Below are 13,610 nucleotides of genomic sequence, written 5' to 3'. Positions count from 1 at the left end.
ACCAGACACCAGAACATCACACAAGGAGACCCTTAGTCATCACAAACCAGCCCAACAGGATCTTACTGCAAATCATTCAAAGTTACTTTTAGCGTTGGACGTCCATGATAGGACGTTTTTACTGCCTTTATTTCTAAATGAACCCCAGGTATTGGTGTCCTGATAATGTCAGATGAAGCCAGGGGTCTTCAGACCAGGATGAAGCAGGGCAGGTCAACCTCAGCAGCTCTCCTTGCCTGGAGCTCTCTCTGTAGGGACCACAGCCCAGTTCCAGCCCTGGTCTGAGGCCAGTGTGTCCTTATTATTAGGGAATACAAATATCACTGGTCTGGACATCATTCACCGTAATTCAACTCTATATGGCTTTTCAATACATCAAAAGAATCAAAGAACGGCTAAAACAGAATTCACCATTTGGTGATTCATTGTCACACCGATGAATATACACATTTTGCTCGATACTGGGAAAGGCCCCTGTTCGGTGCATCTACATGGCAATAAATGGGGGGAGGGGGACTTTTGGGTTAGTGACTAATACAGGAGCCATTCTCTCTCGTACCAAACCCAACCTGGCAGCTGGCCTCTGCTGATGCTTCCCAAGTCGGACAATATTACACAACACACACGACCCGCTGTGAGTCAGTACCTGCTGTGCTGCTCTTACACACACATGCTGCACAGAGCTAGTCCCCAAGCTAAATCACACTGTTTTGTTATCAACCAGTACAGAGTTATAGTCGTAATTCCAGTATCTGACAGACATGACAACGTCGTTTCCGTGCATCAATCTTGGCTAATAACTATACGGTGTCCTGGGTATCGTGTCATACTATAGTGGTTAGCTCTAACTGGTGAGCTTTGAGAAGAATGTGATCACCATGGTAGACAGGAAGATCAATGCCGAAACGTGTGCGCACATACACACACACAAGCAGAAACACACACACACGCAGAAACACACACAAGCGGACTCACACACAGACACTCAGAAACACACGCACACACACGCTCTCTAAACCCCCTCCCTGCCAGTCAGAGTGCTGGTGGTATTACTGAGCGTTACATCATGGTGCCCTCTCAGCCTGGCCGGCATGATGCAATTCTGCCAGACTAAAACACACACACACACACAAACACACACACACAGACACACCAGATGCTCATATGTTCCTCTTGTCCACACTATACACTTCATACTCCATGCAGCGTATTACACACTAAATAACCCAGGAGTCTCCCCTCCCCCTGTCACTGTGGCCCCAGCAGGACCCCCCCCCCCCCCCCGTCATCCCAGAGTGACTCTCAGGGAGGGGACAGCGCTGTCACAGAACAGGCCAGACAAACACAACCCACCGCTCAGTACGATCCCACCGACGGCCATTCAGATCGGCAGGCAGGCAGGCGAGACACAAGCCATTCCGGTGAGTGTCGAAGACAGTGAGGAAGCCTGACTGTCTGGGCTTGCCTGCCATTACATCATATGGTTCAGGGAGCCGCGCAGACATGATGCAAGTCACCTCGACGACGACTGAAGACCAGAGGAGAAGGGGGAAGCCCTGCCTCGGTAGCCCTGTCTGACGAAGAACCTGTCTCCGTCTGGGTGTCGTGACAACATCCACTCGGATCGTCCCTTCCCCCTGGCGCGGGGAGGAGAGGGTGACCTCTCTGAGGGCTGTGTCTGGGGGAAAAGCTGTCTACTCAGCACTGAGCCGGGGAGAGGACCTGATTGGACAGCCGGGAAGGGGAGAAATTGGATTGGACGATGGAGGAGGAGGCAGATGGGGTGCGTTTCTGTTTATCTAATAAAGGGGTAGGTCATCTGAAATACAAACACTGTTCTGTTTTTTCCCCCTCTCCTGACTAGCAAAAGACTAGGCTCTCTGGAACATGAAGACCTTACGCTGGGACCAAGGAATGGAAAAAAGATTGGAGGGGGGAGAGAGGAGGGAGTAAGGAGAGTCAAGGTGGGGAGGGAGGGAGTAAGGAGAGGGAGGGTGGGGAGGGAGGGATAGAGGTTGCAAGATGGAGAGGTGAAACAGACAGAGATAAAGAGAAGAGACGCACAGCGAAGGACACAAAGAGGGGAGAGAGGAGAGGTGGGGAGGAGACGGATGAGGAAAAATAGAGGGAAGAGGAGGAGGAGAGGGATGAGGAGGAGAAAAGGGATGAGGAGGAGAACAGGGGTGAAAGGGAGGAGAGGTATGGTGGGTAGGAGAGGCAGATAGGACAAAAAGAGAGGAAAGGGAGGGAGGAGTCGCAGTTTGGGGAGGCGAGGAGGGAAAGAAAAGAGGTGAGGTAAGCAAGAGACAGAGAAAATAGGAAGAAAAGGGGAAAGAGAGAGAGGGAGAGAAAGACAGAGAGGCTGGAAAACAGAGAAAAAGGGAGGAAAAGAAAGGAAGAAAGAGAGAGACAGAGAGAGAGAGAGAGAGAGGGGGGGGGGACAGAGATGAAGAGGAATATAGAGAGCGATGGAGGGAGCGATAGATTGAGGGAGAGTGGTTCGTTGCACAGTCAGGAACAACCAGGAAGAGAAGGCCCTCTGTCACTCCGAGACAAGCTGCCATGTGCAGAAACTTAACAAAGGAAATCTAATCAAGTGTTGCTGTGTTGTCACATGCTGACCACTAGCACACCGTCCAGAACAGACCCCCACTTTCAATGCCATAGCAACTCCTGCAGACCAGCTGACCTGTGTGATATTACTCCAGCTACTCTACTGGAACTTCCAGCCTCAGCACTTTCTACACAACGGACAGATAGGCAAACTACAGGGCACATGCGATCAATACTTAATACACTATACCAAAATAGATAGACAGATAGATAGATGGAGAGAGAGACAAAAGAGAAAGAGAGAAAAAGAGAGAACAATAAAAAGAAATGAGAGAGAGCCAGAGAGACACGCAGAGAGAGAGAGATATTCAGACTCAGCAGTGTCATGGTGAGTTTTGGTTACCTGGGAAACATGTTGCCAGGTGCTCTGTGAGGGCCTCCTGTGTGACAGGCTTGTGGGCGGAGTTCATGGCGGAGATGGCCAAACACAGGACCTCCCCCAGAGGGATGAACTGGGATTGGCTGATGGGCGACATGCTGATAGGAGACACATCACCTGGAGCAGGGAGACAAACACAGCAGGGTTAGACAGCAGGCTTTGTCGGGCTATGTAAACATTACACTGTATTGTATTGGAATAACAGAGCCAAGCCAGGCAAGACCAGATCAAATTGCTACTTTGTCCAAAACCAGTTTTTCACCATAGGCTCCCAACCTCAAATCTATCCAGCTATGAAGAAACAGCCAGCTCACAGTAAAACAACTGGGCTTGTTTGAAAAGATTTCTTCGAAAATTGTATCTAGCCACTAACTCCTAACTAGCTTCATGGAGCTTGAAGCTGTACTCTTGTCTTCAAAGTCAAAGATCTGCCCCTCGGTTGCCTCACGGGGCGCCACCAGAAGCAAGCTTCCTCAACGAAACCTCAAAGAGCACCTGCTGCACACGCCGAAAAAGCCGCCGGCCAGCTCAGTGATGTTCACGGCAGACCCTTGTGGTTCTGTGTCCGGCTAGCACATGGTGAGGTCTGGTTCTCATGCGCCCTGGACCCTACAGACTAAGACAGCACATTATCTGTGAGAGTGAACCCACTGTCCTGTCAGGGTGAGGATAAGCTGATTAACCTGACCAGAACCATGGCAAAGGTAAATACACACACACACGCGCACACACTACCCTGCCCTGTATCCATGGGGATAGAAGAACGCTAAACGAGCTAAGCCTGTATCCAGGTGCTGCAATAGTTAGGAGCAGGAGGGCAACTCCCCCATGACATCATCATCCTGATCATCACATGGCTGGTGGCCTGGTGGTGTTAGAGACACCTCTTCCTCCTTTCCCCCCAGCCTCCTCCTCTACCTCCTTCTCTCTCTCCTCCTCACCTCCTCCTTTCTCTGGGGATGCCCTCACAATTTTTTCCATTCTAGTATAATACAGGTTATATAGTATATCCTCTCTCCCTTCCTCCTCCTCCTCCTCCTCCAACACCTGCTAGGCTAACAGGTGTGCTCCCACATTGAGCTCCACACCACACATTCTCTGGCAGGACCAGCCTGCTGACCATCCGAAGACCACGGTCCAGACAGCTGCCGAGGGACACTGCTCCTGTCTCTCTCGCTCGCGTTCTCTCCCTACCTACCTCACACACACACACACACACAATCTACAAATACAGCACACCGCTACAAATATCCTTGACGTCATTTTTAGCTTCCACCGAATTATGGAGCACTGGCCGATTAAGACTCTTTAACCTCCTACAACCGACTGTTTTCATGTTAGTTTAACTTGTTCCATTTCCACACTTACACATTATTCACAATCCTATTGACTGACACCAGCACCACACACAAACACACAAAACACAATTCTGTAACACAATGGACCAAAAGTCTGGATACAGACTGGCAGACAGGGTTTGCAGACAGACCAACATCCAGACTGACTGGCTGCTGGACAGAAAGCAAGCTAGACCAGACCTGCTAGAAAACAGACCGACAGCATAGCAGACAGACGAGAGAGAGAGGATCTGAGCAGAGTTTGACTGCTGCTTCAGAGAACCCGGCCTCCATCTTCTCCATCTTGCTAAGCGGGAGGGGGAGGAGGAAGTGACCTCATTCCCATTTACCCAGATGAGCAAGCGAGTGAGCATGCAGGCGAAGGAAGAGGAGGAGGAGGAGGGAGAGTACGATGTGATGCTAGTGCGCTCAAGCTGAGCTGTAAAAACAGTGGTGTAGCTCCGGAGCTAGCAGACAGCAGACATGTTGAGATGAGTGGAGAAACGCGGAGAGGCCTCTGACACACACAAGGCCAGGACTGGTCAGGGAGAGAGAGATAGAGAGAAAGAGAAAGAGAGGGGGGGAGAGAGAAACGCGAACACAGCTGCAGGGGCCTTGTGGGAACAGTTGCAGCCAACCCCCCCCCCCCCCCCCCCCATTCGACACACACACACACACTCTCACACACCTCCACCGACAACTGTGCAGCACTCCCATGGAGAGGGTGACCATGGAGTGAACTTAATACCCCCCTAGCCCCCCTAACACACACAGTGCCAGGCAGCATGCCTTTATGAAAGAGAAGCCCTGGTAAAAATCAAGTGTGACTAAACCGAGAAAAGAGAAAGCTTTCAGACGTCAGCTCGGACACACGGAGAGAGAGAGAGAGAGAGAGAGAGAGAGAGAGAGAGAGAGAGAGAGAGAGAGAGAGAGAGAGAGAGAGAGAGAGAGAGAGAGAGAGAGAGAGAGAGAGAGAGAGAGAGAGAGAGAGAGAGAGAGAGAGAGAGAGAGAGAGAGAGAGACAGAGAGAGGGAGTTAGAGGGAGTTAGAAGGCAGTACACTGAAAGGCACTGTAAAGTCCTGACCTTTTGTTTATGCTGTTGATTCATAAATCCTTTTAACAACAAACTATTGGTCAGACATTTTACTGTTCAGCTTAAGAGACAGTCTGAGAGGATGTGATCTGTCTGGTGTGGAACAGTCTGGAAGTCCTGCTTCACTAGCCATACTACAGAGCACAGCAAAGACCAGAGCCATTTTGTAGTGCAGATGCTTTGAGCCTGCTAGCTAGGACTGCTATGAGACAGCTAGCTGAGGCAGTTAGCTGAGAAGGCAAAGAAGATGTTAGTTGAGGCAGTTAGCTGAGGCTACTACAAAGCAGTTAGCTGAGGCTACTATGAGGCAGTTAGCTGAAGCTACTATGAGGCAGCTAGCTGAAGCTTCTTTCCCTCCATTACTGTGCAGGCTGTCCATAGGGAGGGACAGAGACAGACAGGCAGAAAGAGACAGACAGGCAGAGAGAGAGGGAGGGGGAGAGAGAGAGGGAGAGTAGAGAATAAAGAGAGACGTGCTCCTGCCTGCCTGCCTGCTACTGCAGTGGTAGTAAACAATCTTGCTGCCACCGTCCTTTGTCCATGCACCTCCCGCTTAACCCCACCCCCTTCTTTTGTCATTCCCTCCGCAAAGCTACGCAGCTTCAGTCAGACCAGCCGCACTCGTCCTCCGAGCACGGAGAGAAAGGGAGAGGAGGAGAGCGGGAGCGACGGAGAAGAGATAGACGAGGAAGATTGGCAGTACCTTAGCTGATTTGGTCGGCTCCTAGGCTTAATCCAGGCAGATCCCGAGGCAGCTCTTTTAGCTGCAGCCGTGAGCCCTCCCTCCCTCCCTCTCACACACACACACAAACACGCGCGCGCTCCTCTCTTGCTCTCTCTCTCACACACAAATGAGCATTCACTCAAGGGCCTTCCCAGCATGCTCCACTCCACACAAAGACAAGGGGGTGTGACCAATCACGTCCTGCTTCACTATGCACTCGTTTTTTTCCCCCCCTCTCCCTCCCATTCTCTCTCTCCCTCTCTCTCTCTGTAATGCCCACTGACATACAAGCTTGTGGGCGGCCTGCCGAAAGCGTTGTTATGGCAACGCATCCCCAGTTGCACCTAACGCCTGTTCTGCAAGCTTTCTCTCCCTCCCCCCTCTTCAATGCTCTCTCTCCCCCCCCCTCTCTCTCTCTCTCTACCTACCCTACATGTCTGCTTGTCCTCTCCAGCAGTAGGTGTAGCAGCATCAGTGTACGAGGGATGGAAGGATTGAGGAGGGAGGGAAAGAGGGAGGGAGGTTGCAGCATAGCGTCCAGCTGGTCAGAGCCCGGTCTGTTCTGGTTCCGATGACCCACTTAGAGCTTGTCTAAAGCAGACAGAAATGACTGCTCCTCATATACAGACAGACAGAACTGTTCCTAATCAGACAGACAGACAGACAAACAGACAGAACTGTTCCTCAGCAGACTAACAGACAGAACTGAGATCCAGCTACTGACTGGGACACTAGATTGACTAGTTTTATGCTGCAAGGTATTAGCATGTCAAAGAGGAAGGACAATGTGTGTGTGTGTGTGTTCTCCTGTGTGTGTGTGTGTGTGTGTGTGTGTGTGTGAACTAGCTGTGTAGAAAAGGGGGACAGAGGCCTCATCAGACTGACAAAGGTGAAGGAGGCTGTGGAACAGAGCAGGGGGAGTTCTGATCATGTAACAAGTGGGTGCCAGGGGGGGAGGGGGCAGCTTGTGGTGGGGGAGGGGTGCTTCATCTCTACTGACAGCAGAACAAGTTGAGTGAGGAAACTTGGACCTGGGAGAATGCTGAAGAACAGGTCCGAGACCTGAAAGTCAAAGATGTTGGTGCGTGGTGGTCCTGGAGAAAAGGACAACAGTCGGCTCATCTACATAACGCTCGTAGAGACACACGCAGACAGGTGGGGCACTTGAATAAAGTTCAACTCAGCAAGTGTAAACATTCCAGACTCCACCTCTCCCAACCTCTCTCGCACCTGGCGAGGGCCATTCTGTTAGTGTGTGTTAATGTGTGTGTGTGTGTGTGAGTGGATGTGTGCGTTACTACGTGCTCTGACACTAGATGGAGCTAGAGAGTGGCTGCAGTTGAAGACTCGCACTGCAAATCAGGAAACGCACAGCTCTGTTTGGTATTGTTTGGTCTCTTTCACAGTGCCAACTGTTCTAACTAATCAAAAGACTTCTATGTACCTGTCTATCAGCTTCTCCTCTGGTGTGTTCTGACCTCATCAACAGCTACATGAGAGCTGAATGGACGAGGGGTTTGGTGGGGTTAATAAGACATGCTTCTATGGTTTACACTCTGCTCCTTCTCTCTGGCGTTTGGATTATCAATTCCTCTAATCCAGGCTGCTAATGCTTGCTGCTCTACATAGCCTATGCTCCGAGGGGCCTGTCAGGGAGCAGGAAGTCCAGGACATGGACAGCATTGCTGGTAGAGGACAAAGACAGACACAGCAGTGTTGGGTAGAGACAAAGACAGCACTGCTGGGTAGAGACGGAGACAGAGACAGCACTGCTGGGTTGAGACAGAGACAGCAGTGCTGGGTGGAGACAGAGACAGTGCTGCTGGGTAGAGGACAGACACAGAGACAGCAGTGCTGGGTGGAGACAGAGACAGTGCTGCTGGGTAGAGGACAGACACAGAGACAGCAGTGCTGGGTGGAGACAGAGACAGTGCTGCTGGGTAGAGGACAGACACAGAGACAGCAGTGCTGGGTAGAGACAGACAGTGCTGCTGGGTAGAGATGGAGACAAAGACAGAGACAGCAGTGCTGGGTAGAGGACAGAGACAGCAGTGCTGGGTAGAGGACAGAGACAGCAGTGCTGGGTAGAGACGGAGACAAAGACAGCAGTGCTGGGTAGAGACAGAGACAAAGCCAGAGACAGCAGTGCTGGGTTGAGACAAAGACAGAGACAGCACTGCTGGGTAGAGACAGAGACAAAGACAGCAGTGCTGGGTGGAGACAGAGACAGCACTGCTGGGTAGAGACAGAGACAGCAGTGCTGGGTGGAGACAGAGACAGCAGTGCTGGGTGGAGGACAGATACAGAGACAGCAGTGCTGGGTGGAGACAGAGACAGTGCTGCTGGGTAGAGGACAGACACAGAGACAGCAGTGCTGGGTAGAGACAGACAGTGCTGCTGGGTAGAGATGGAGACAAAGACAGAGACAGCAGTGCTGGGTAGAGACAGAGACAAAGATAGAGACAGCAGTGCTGGGTAGAGACAGAGACAGCGACAGCAGTGCTGGGTAGAGACAGAGACAGCAGTGCTGGGTAGAGACGGAGACAGAGACAGCAGTGCTGGGTAGAGACAGAGACAAAGCCAGAGACAGCAGTGCTGGGTTGAGACAAAGACAGAGACAGCACTGCTGGGTAAAACAGAGACAAAGACAGCAGTGCTGGGTGGAGACAGAGACAGCACTGCTTGGTAGAGACAGAGACAGCAGTGCTGGGTGGAGACAGAGACACCAGTGCTGGGTGGAGACAGAGACAGCAGTGCTGGGTTGAGACAAAGACAGAGACAGCAGTGCTGGGTAGAGACGGAGACAAAGACAAAGACAGCACTGCTGGGTAGAGACAGAGACAGAACTGCTGGGTAGACACAAAGACAGAGACAGCACTGCTGGGTAGAGACGGAGACAGCGACATCAGTGCTGGGTTGAGACAGAGACAGCAGTGTTGGGTAGAGACAGAGACATCAGTGCTGGGTAGAGACAAAGACAGAGACAGCCCTACTGGGTAGAGACGGAGACAAAGACAGCAGTGCTGGGTAGAGACAGAGACAAAGCCAGAGACAGCAGTGCTGGGTAGAGACAGAGACAGAAAAAGCAGTGCTGGGTAGAGACAGAGACAAAGACAGCAGCGCTGAGTAGAAACAGAGACAGCACTGCTTGGTTGAGACAGAGACAGCACTTCTTGGTTGAGACAGAGACAAAGACAGCAGTGCTGGGTAGAAACAGAGACAGCACTGCTTGGTTGAGACAGAGACAAAGATAGAGACAGCAGTGCTGGGTAGAAACAGAGACAGCACTGCTTGGTTGAGACGGACACAAAGACAGCACTGCTGGGTTGAGACAGAGACAGCAGTGCTGGGTAGAAACAGCGACAGCAGCACTGGGTAGAGGACAGAGACAGCACTGCTGGAATAGAAGATTGGGATGAATACTAAAGTTCTCCACGAAGATGATCCACTTTCTAACCAGAGAAACCAACGATTTGACTTTAATGTTACTAAGCTGCAGTAGTACTCTGTGTTCCTCACGTGTTATGCAGTACACACACAAACACACACGCATACAGTGTACACACATACACTGGCCAGCTGCTAAGGATTTTCCTGCATCATTAAGGGAGCGTGCCACAGTGTGTAGGGGAACAGAAATAGCCTGAGCTGCTGCAAGCAAAACGCCTGGGAGAGAAGGGGGAGGGGCCTTAGTAAACCAGGCCAGGGCTCCCAGAGGCTGATTGGTGGAGAGACTGTGAGAGGGGAGCGTGTGTGTGAGTGAGTGAGCATTGAGTGTTGTAGCTAGAGCAGCCATGAGGCTGCGGGAGGAGAGTGTGAGTGTACTGTGCATGCATGCATGCGTGCGTGCGATGTGCCGGCGAGTGAGCGTGTGTGTGTGGAGTAGAGAGGAACACGGGGCCGTGAGTGGGTGGGTATCCCAGGGCTCAGCACACAGAGAGGGGGGAGGAGCTTCAGTGACAGCTTTTGCAGGAAGGGGGCGGGGCGTTGCGTCAGCATCTGCAACGCCGTGAGAGGCACAGGGTTAACAAGTTCCACATCCCAGCATGCATCGCTGCTACACTGCTTTGGCTGCATCGGAGAAAAAGAAAGGGAGAGGACAAACAATGGGGAGGAGAGGAGAGGAAGAGAGGATGAAAGGAGAGGAAAGAAAGAAAGAAAGAAAGAAAGAGGGGAGAGAAGAGAGAGGGGAGAGGAGGGGAGAGGATAATTCAGCTTTTATAACAGTAACATCGACCAAGTCTGCAACCTCAACCAGAATCAGGTCAGATAAACCTGTCCACATTTAGACCTCCCCCCTTCTGCAGAAAAACACTGGAGGAGAGAGGAGGGTAATGACAGAGGGGGGGGGGGGGGGAGAGAGGAAAGGAGAGAGAACAACAGAGGTATGCCACCTCACCTCAGAGTCCCAGCCCCAGGCTCAGGCAGTTAGATACATCCTACTTACCAAGGTGTTTAGGCTAACATCATGCCAGGACTTGAATCAGTCACTCATTACTGCAGCTAATACGGCTTCTAAGCTCAACATATTCAATCACTCATTACTGCACTGTCACCTCTTAGCTTCATGCATGAACCAGTCAGGCGATGTGGGCTGGTCTAACTTTTTAAGGACCTCTGTTGAACCTGTAAGCTAGATGATATACTGGCCTTTTACTGTGTTGGGAGTTTGGGATAGTGAGCAGAGAGGAGGAGCAGAGAGAGGGTTAAAGATGGAATAGGAAATAAGAAAGAGGAAGAGAGAGCAGTGAAAGGTGAGACACAGAGCAGGTACAGAGGTTTCAAGGGAGATGACAGAGAGAAAGAAGAGGATGGAAGATGGAGACGAGGGAAGAGAGAGGGCCGCTAGTAGTCATCTGGGACTCTAGAAGTTGACATTCTATTTAAGGCTGCAGCTGAATCTGTGTTAATTGGACAAGATTAGATGTGCGTGTGGTGCTGAGAGCTGTGTGTGTGTGTGTGTGGTGGGGGAACATGTACAGACTATTCTTCATTCATCATCGCTCCCAAGGCAGACCAAATAACTTGGTAGTGTACACCTCCTCCACCTCCTGATACCTCCTCATCCACCCCCTCATCCATCTCCTGATACCTTCTCCTCAGTCTCCTCCACCTCCTGATACCTCCTCATCCACCCCCTCATCCATCTCCTGATACCTTCTCCTCAGTCTCCTCCACCTCCTGATACCTCCTCATCCACCCCCTCATCCATCTCCTGATACCTTCTCCTCCGTCTCCTCCACCTCCTGATACCTCCTCATCCACCCCCTCATCCATCTCCTGATACCTTCTCCTCCGTCTCCTCCACCTCCTGATACCTCCTCATCCACCTTCTGATACCTCCTCATCCATCGCCTCATCCACTTCCTGATACCTCTTTCTCCACCTCCTCCTCCTGATACCACCTCCTCCTCCACCTCCTCATCCTCCTCCTGATACCTCTTTATCCACCTCCTGATACCTCTTTATCCACCTCCACCACCTGATACCTTCTCATGTACCTCCTGTCATCTCCTCATCCACCACCTGATACCTTCTCATGTACCTCCTGTCATCTCCTCATCCACTTCCTCAACTATCATTACATTACATTTACATGTAGTCATTTAGCAGATGCTCTTATCCCAGGCATGCAAACAGGTCAGGGGTATAAATGGTGAGAACGAGACGGCGAACCCCCGACCCTCTAGGGGGGCCGGGGGCATGCTCCACCGGAAGAACATTTCTTAAATGTTAAAGTTAAACGCATCAATCTGGTGCACTTTGAGAGCAAAATTAAGAGGCTAGATCAATGTAGAAAACCTGTCCCCACTCTGCCCCTTATTGGCTGTGAGGTTTAAGAATTAGGAGTGACGATTGGTTCCATAGCCAGTTGTAAAGTTGCAAAGCACGGGTAAAATGCTGTGTTGGCCAAGGCCACGACCCCCCCCCTTTTCTCATCGGATCTGCACAAATCACATAGGTGACCAATTTTGGTTTCAGAAAGGTGAGTCTCACCTAAAGGTGAGGAGTTTGCATGCCTGTTATCCAGAGCGACTTACAGTAAGTACAGGGACATTCCCGCAAGTAGGGTTAGGTGCCTTGCCCAAGGACACAACGTCATTTTGCACGGCCAGGAATCGAACCGGCAACCTTCTGATTAACAGCCCGATTCCCTAACCGCTCAGCCATCTGACCGCCCGCCTTCATCTTTACTTAAATTTGATTAAGATTTACTTAGATTGTAAATCTAGCAAGTTCAAATGTTGTCAAGCCATAAAAGGTTCTCGGCTAAACTGGCTAATCGTATGGGACAACCTCCAACACTGTCCATGAAGTCGACTGATGTCGAGGTGCGCTTTCACTACTACACTTCTTCAAAATGCCACGCTGTTGTGCTGAGGCCTGTGAGAAACCTCCAGAGGAGAGCAGAGTAGGGCTATCAGAACAGAGATGGTGGCTGCCTTATCTGGAAGGGGAGAAAAAAAAGGGAGAGAAGAGCAGGCAAGACAGACAGAAGAGAGAGCAAGCCTACCAGGACTGCTCGAGAGGGTCTCTCTGAGAGGGCAGCTCACAGCAACAGTCCTGAGGAGAGAACAACCAGTCTTTTCCTCTGCTGGTTAAGTCTGCACACAGGGCCCAGCTTAGTGGTTTCAAGCTCTGCTCTGCACTTGCTAAAGCTGCCCTCTTTATCTCTTAACAATACAGCCAATTGTGAGACGGCCCCAAAGCAGAGAGGGTCCCCAGCATAACCAATATCCCTGTCAGCTGCCTCACTGCTAGGAGGGGTGTGTGACAGTGTTTCTGACTGAGAAACTATGGTAGTTATCTATCAACCCAACTTCTGTCTATCTCTCCCCCCCTCCCCCGCTCCCCCCCTCTCCCCCTCTCTCCCTCTCTCTCTCTCTCTCTCTCTCTCTCTGTCTCTCTCCTCATTCACACTTTTCTTGAACAATGGCCATGTCAGCTAGCCTCTGACCCGCTGTGTTGCTAGGAGACGTGAAGGAGCTTTGAGAGCATGTGGGCTTGTTGGACCTGGCTCCTCCTCCATTCACTCTCCTCATTCAGACCCTCTGTATGGGCTTCCTGTATGGTACACACACACACACACACACACACACACACACACTCTTTCTCTATATGCCTGCAGTCTTCTCTCTCTTCTTCCCTCCTCTCTCTCGGCCTTTCCAGACAGTTTGACCTCAGAATCTGACTAGCTCCAGGAGTTTGTCAGCAAAGACCTGTTAAATCACAACGATGCTCCACACACTTCTGTAGTGACGTCACCTAACACAACATCCTGGTTCTGAAGCCAGAGAGGCATTCTGGGATTTGCAGTTCATTCAGTTGTTGCTCGAGCCAGCACTCACTGTCATCAGCCACATACAGTAGGGTACAAAAGTCTGAGACTGAACTGAACTGTTCATATCAGCTTAACAATTTGAGGGAGATTTCATAATAACACATATGAATAAAGTAGCAAA

The 13,610-nt window shown here is 51.0% G+C and overlaps 1 protein-coding gene across 5 annotated transcripts in view; it reads right to left on the bottom strand.

Moving 5' to 3' along the window:
* Positions 1 to 13,610, bottom strand: part of LOC134032992 (storkhead-box protein 2-like) — a 41,599-nt gene that overhangs the window by 5,362 nt on the left and 22,627 nt on the right. For 4 of the 5 annotated variants that reach the window (XM_062477084.1, XM_062477085.1, XM_062477087.1 and 1 more), the window contains one exon: positions 2,957 to 3,109. In XM_062477084.1, the coding sequence (XP_062333068.1) occupies positions 2,957 to 3,109 (153 nt within the window). Of the gene's footprint in view, positions 1 to 2,956; positions 3,110 to 6,126; positions 6,240 to 13,610 lie in introns of those variants that run through there. The other variant, XM_062477088.1, reaches the window with a different exon arrangement.

The sequence above is a fragment of the Osmerus eperlanus genome, chromosome 13, assembly GCF_963692335.1.
Source record: "Osmerus eperlanus chromosome 13, fOsmEpe2.1, whole genome shotgun sequence".
Classification (NCBI taxonomy): domain Eukaryota; kingdom Metazoa; phylum Chordata; class Actinopteri; order Osmeriformes; family Osmeridae; genus Osmerus; species Osmerus eperlanus.
Note: the sequence above shows the minus strand (reverse complement) of the source record. Positions and strands in the feature narration are given on the sequence as shown.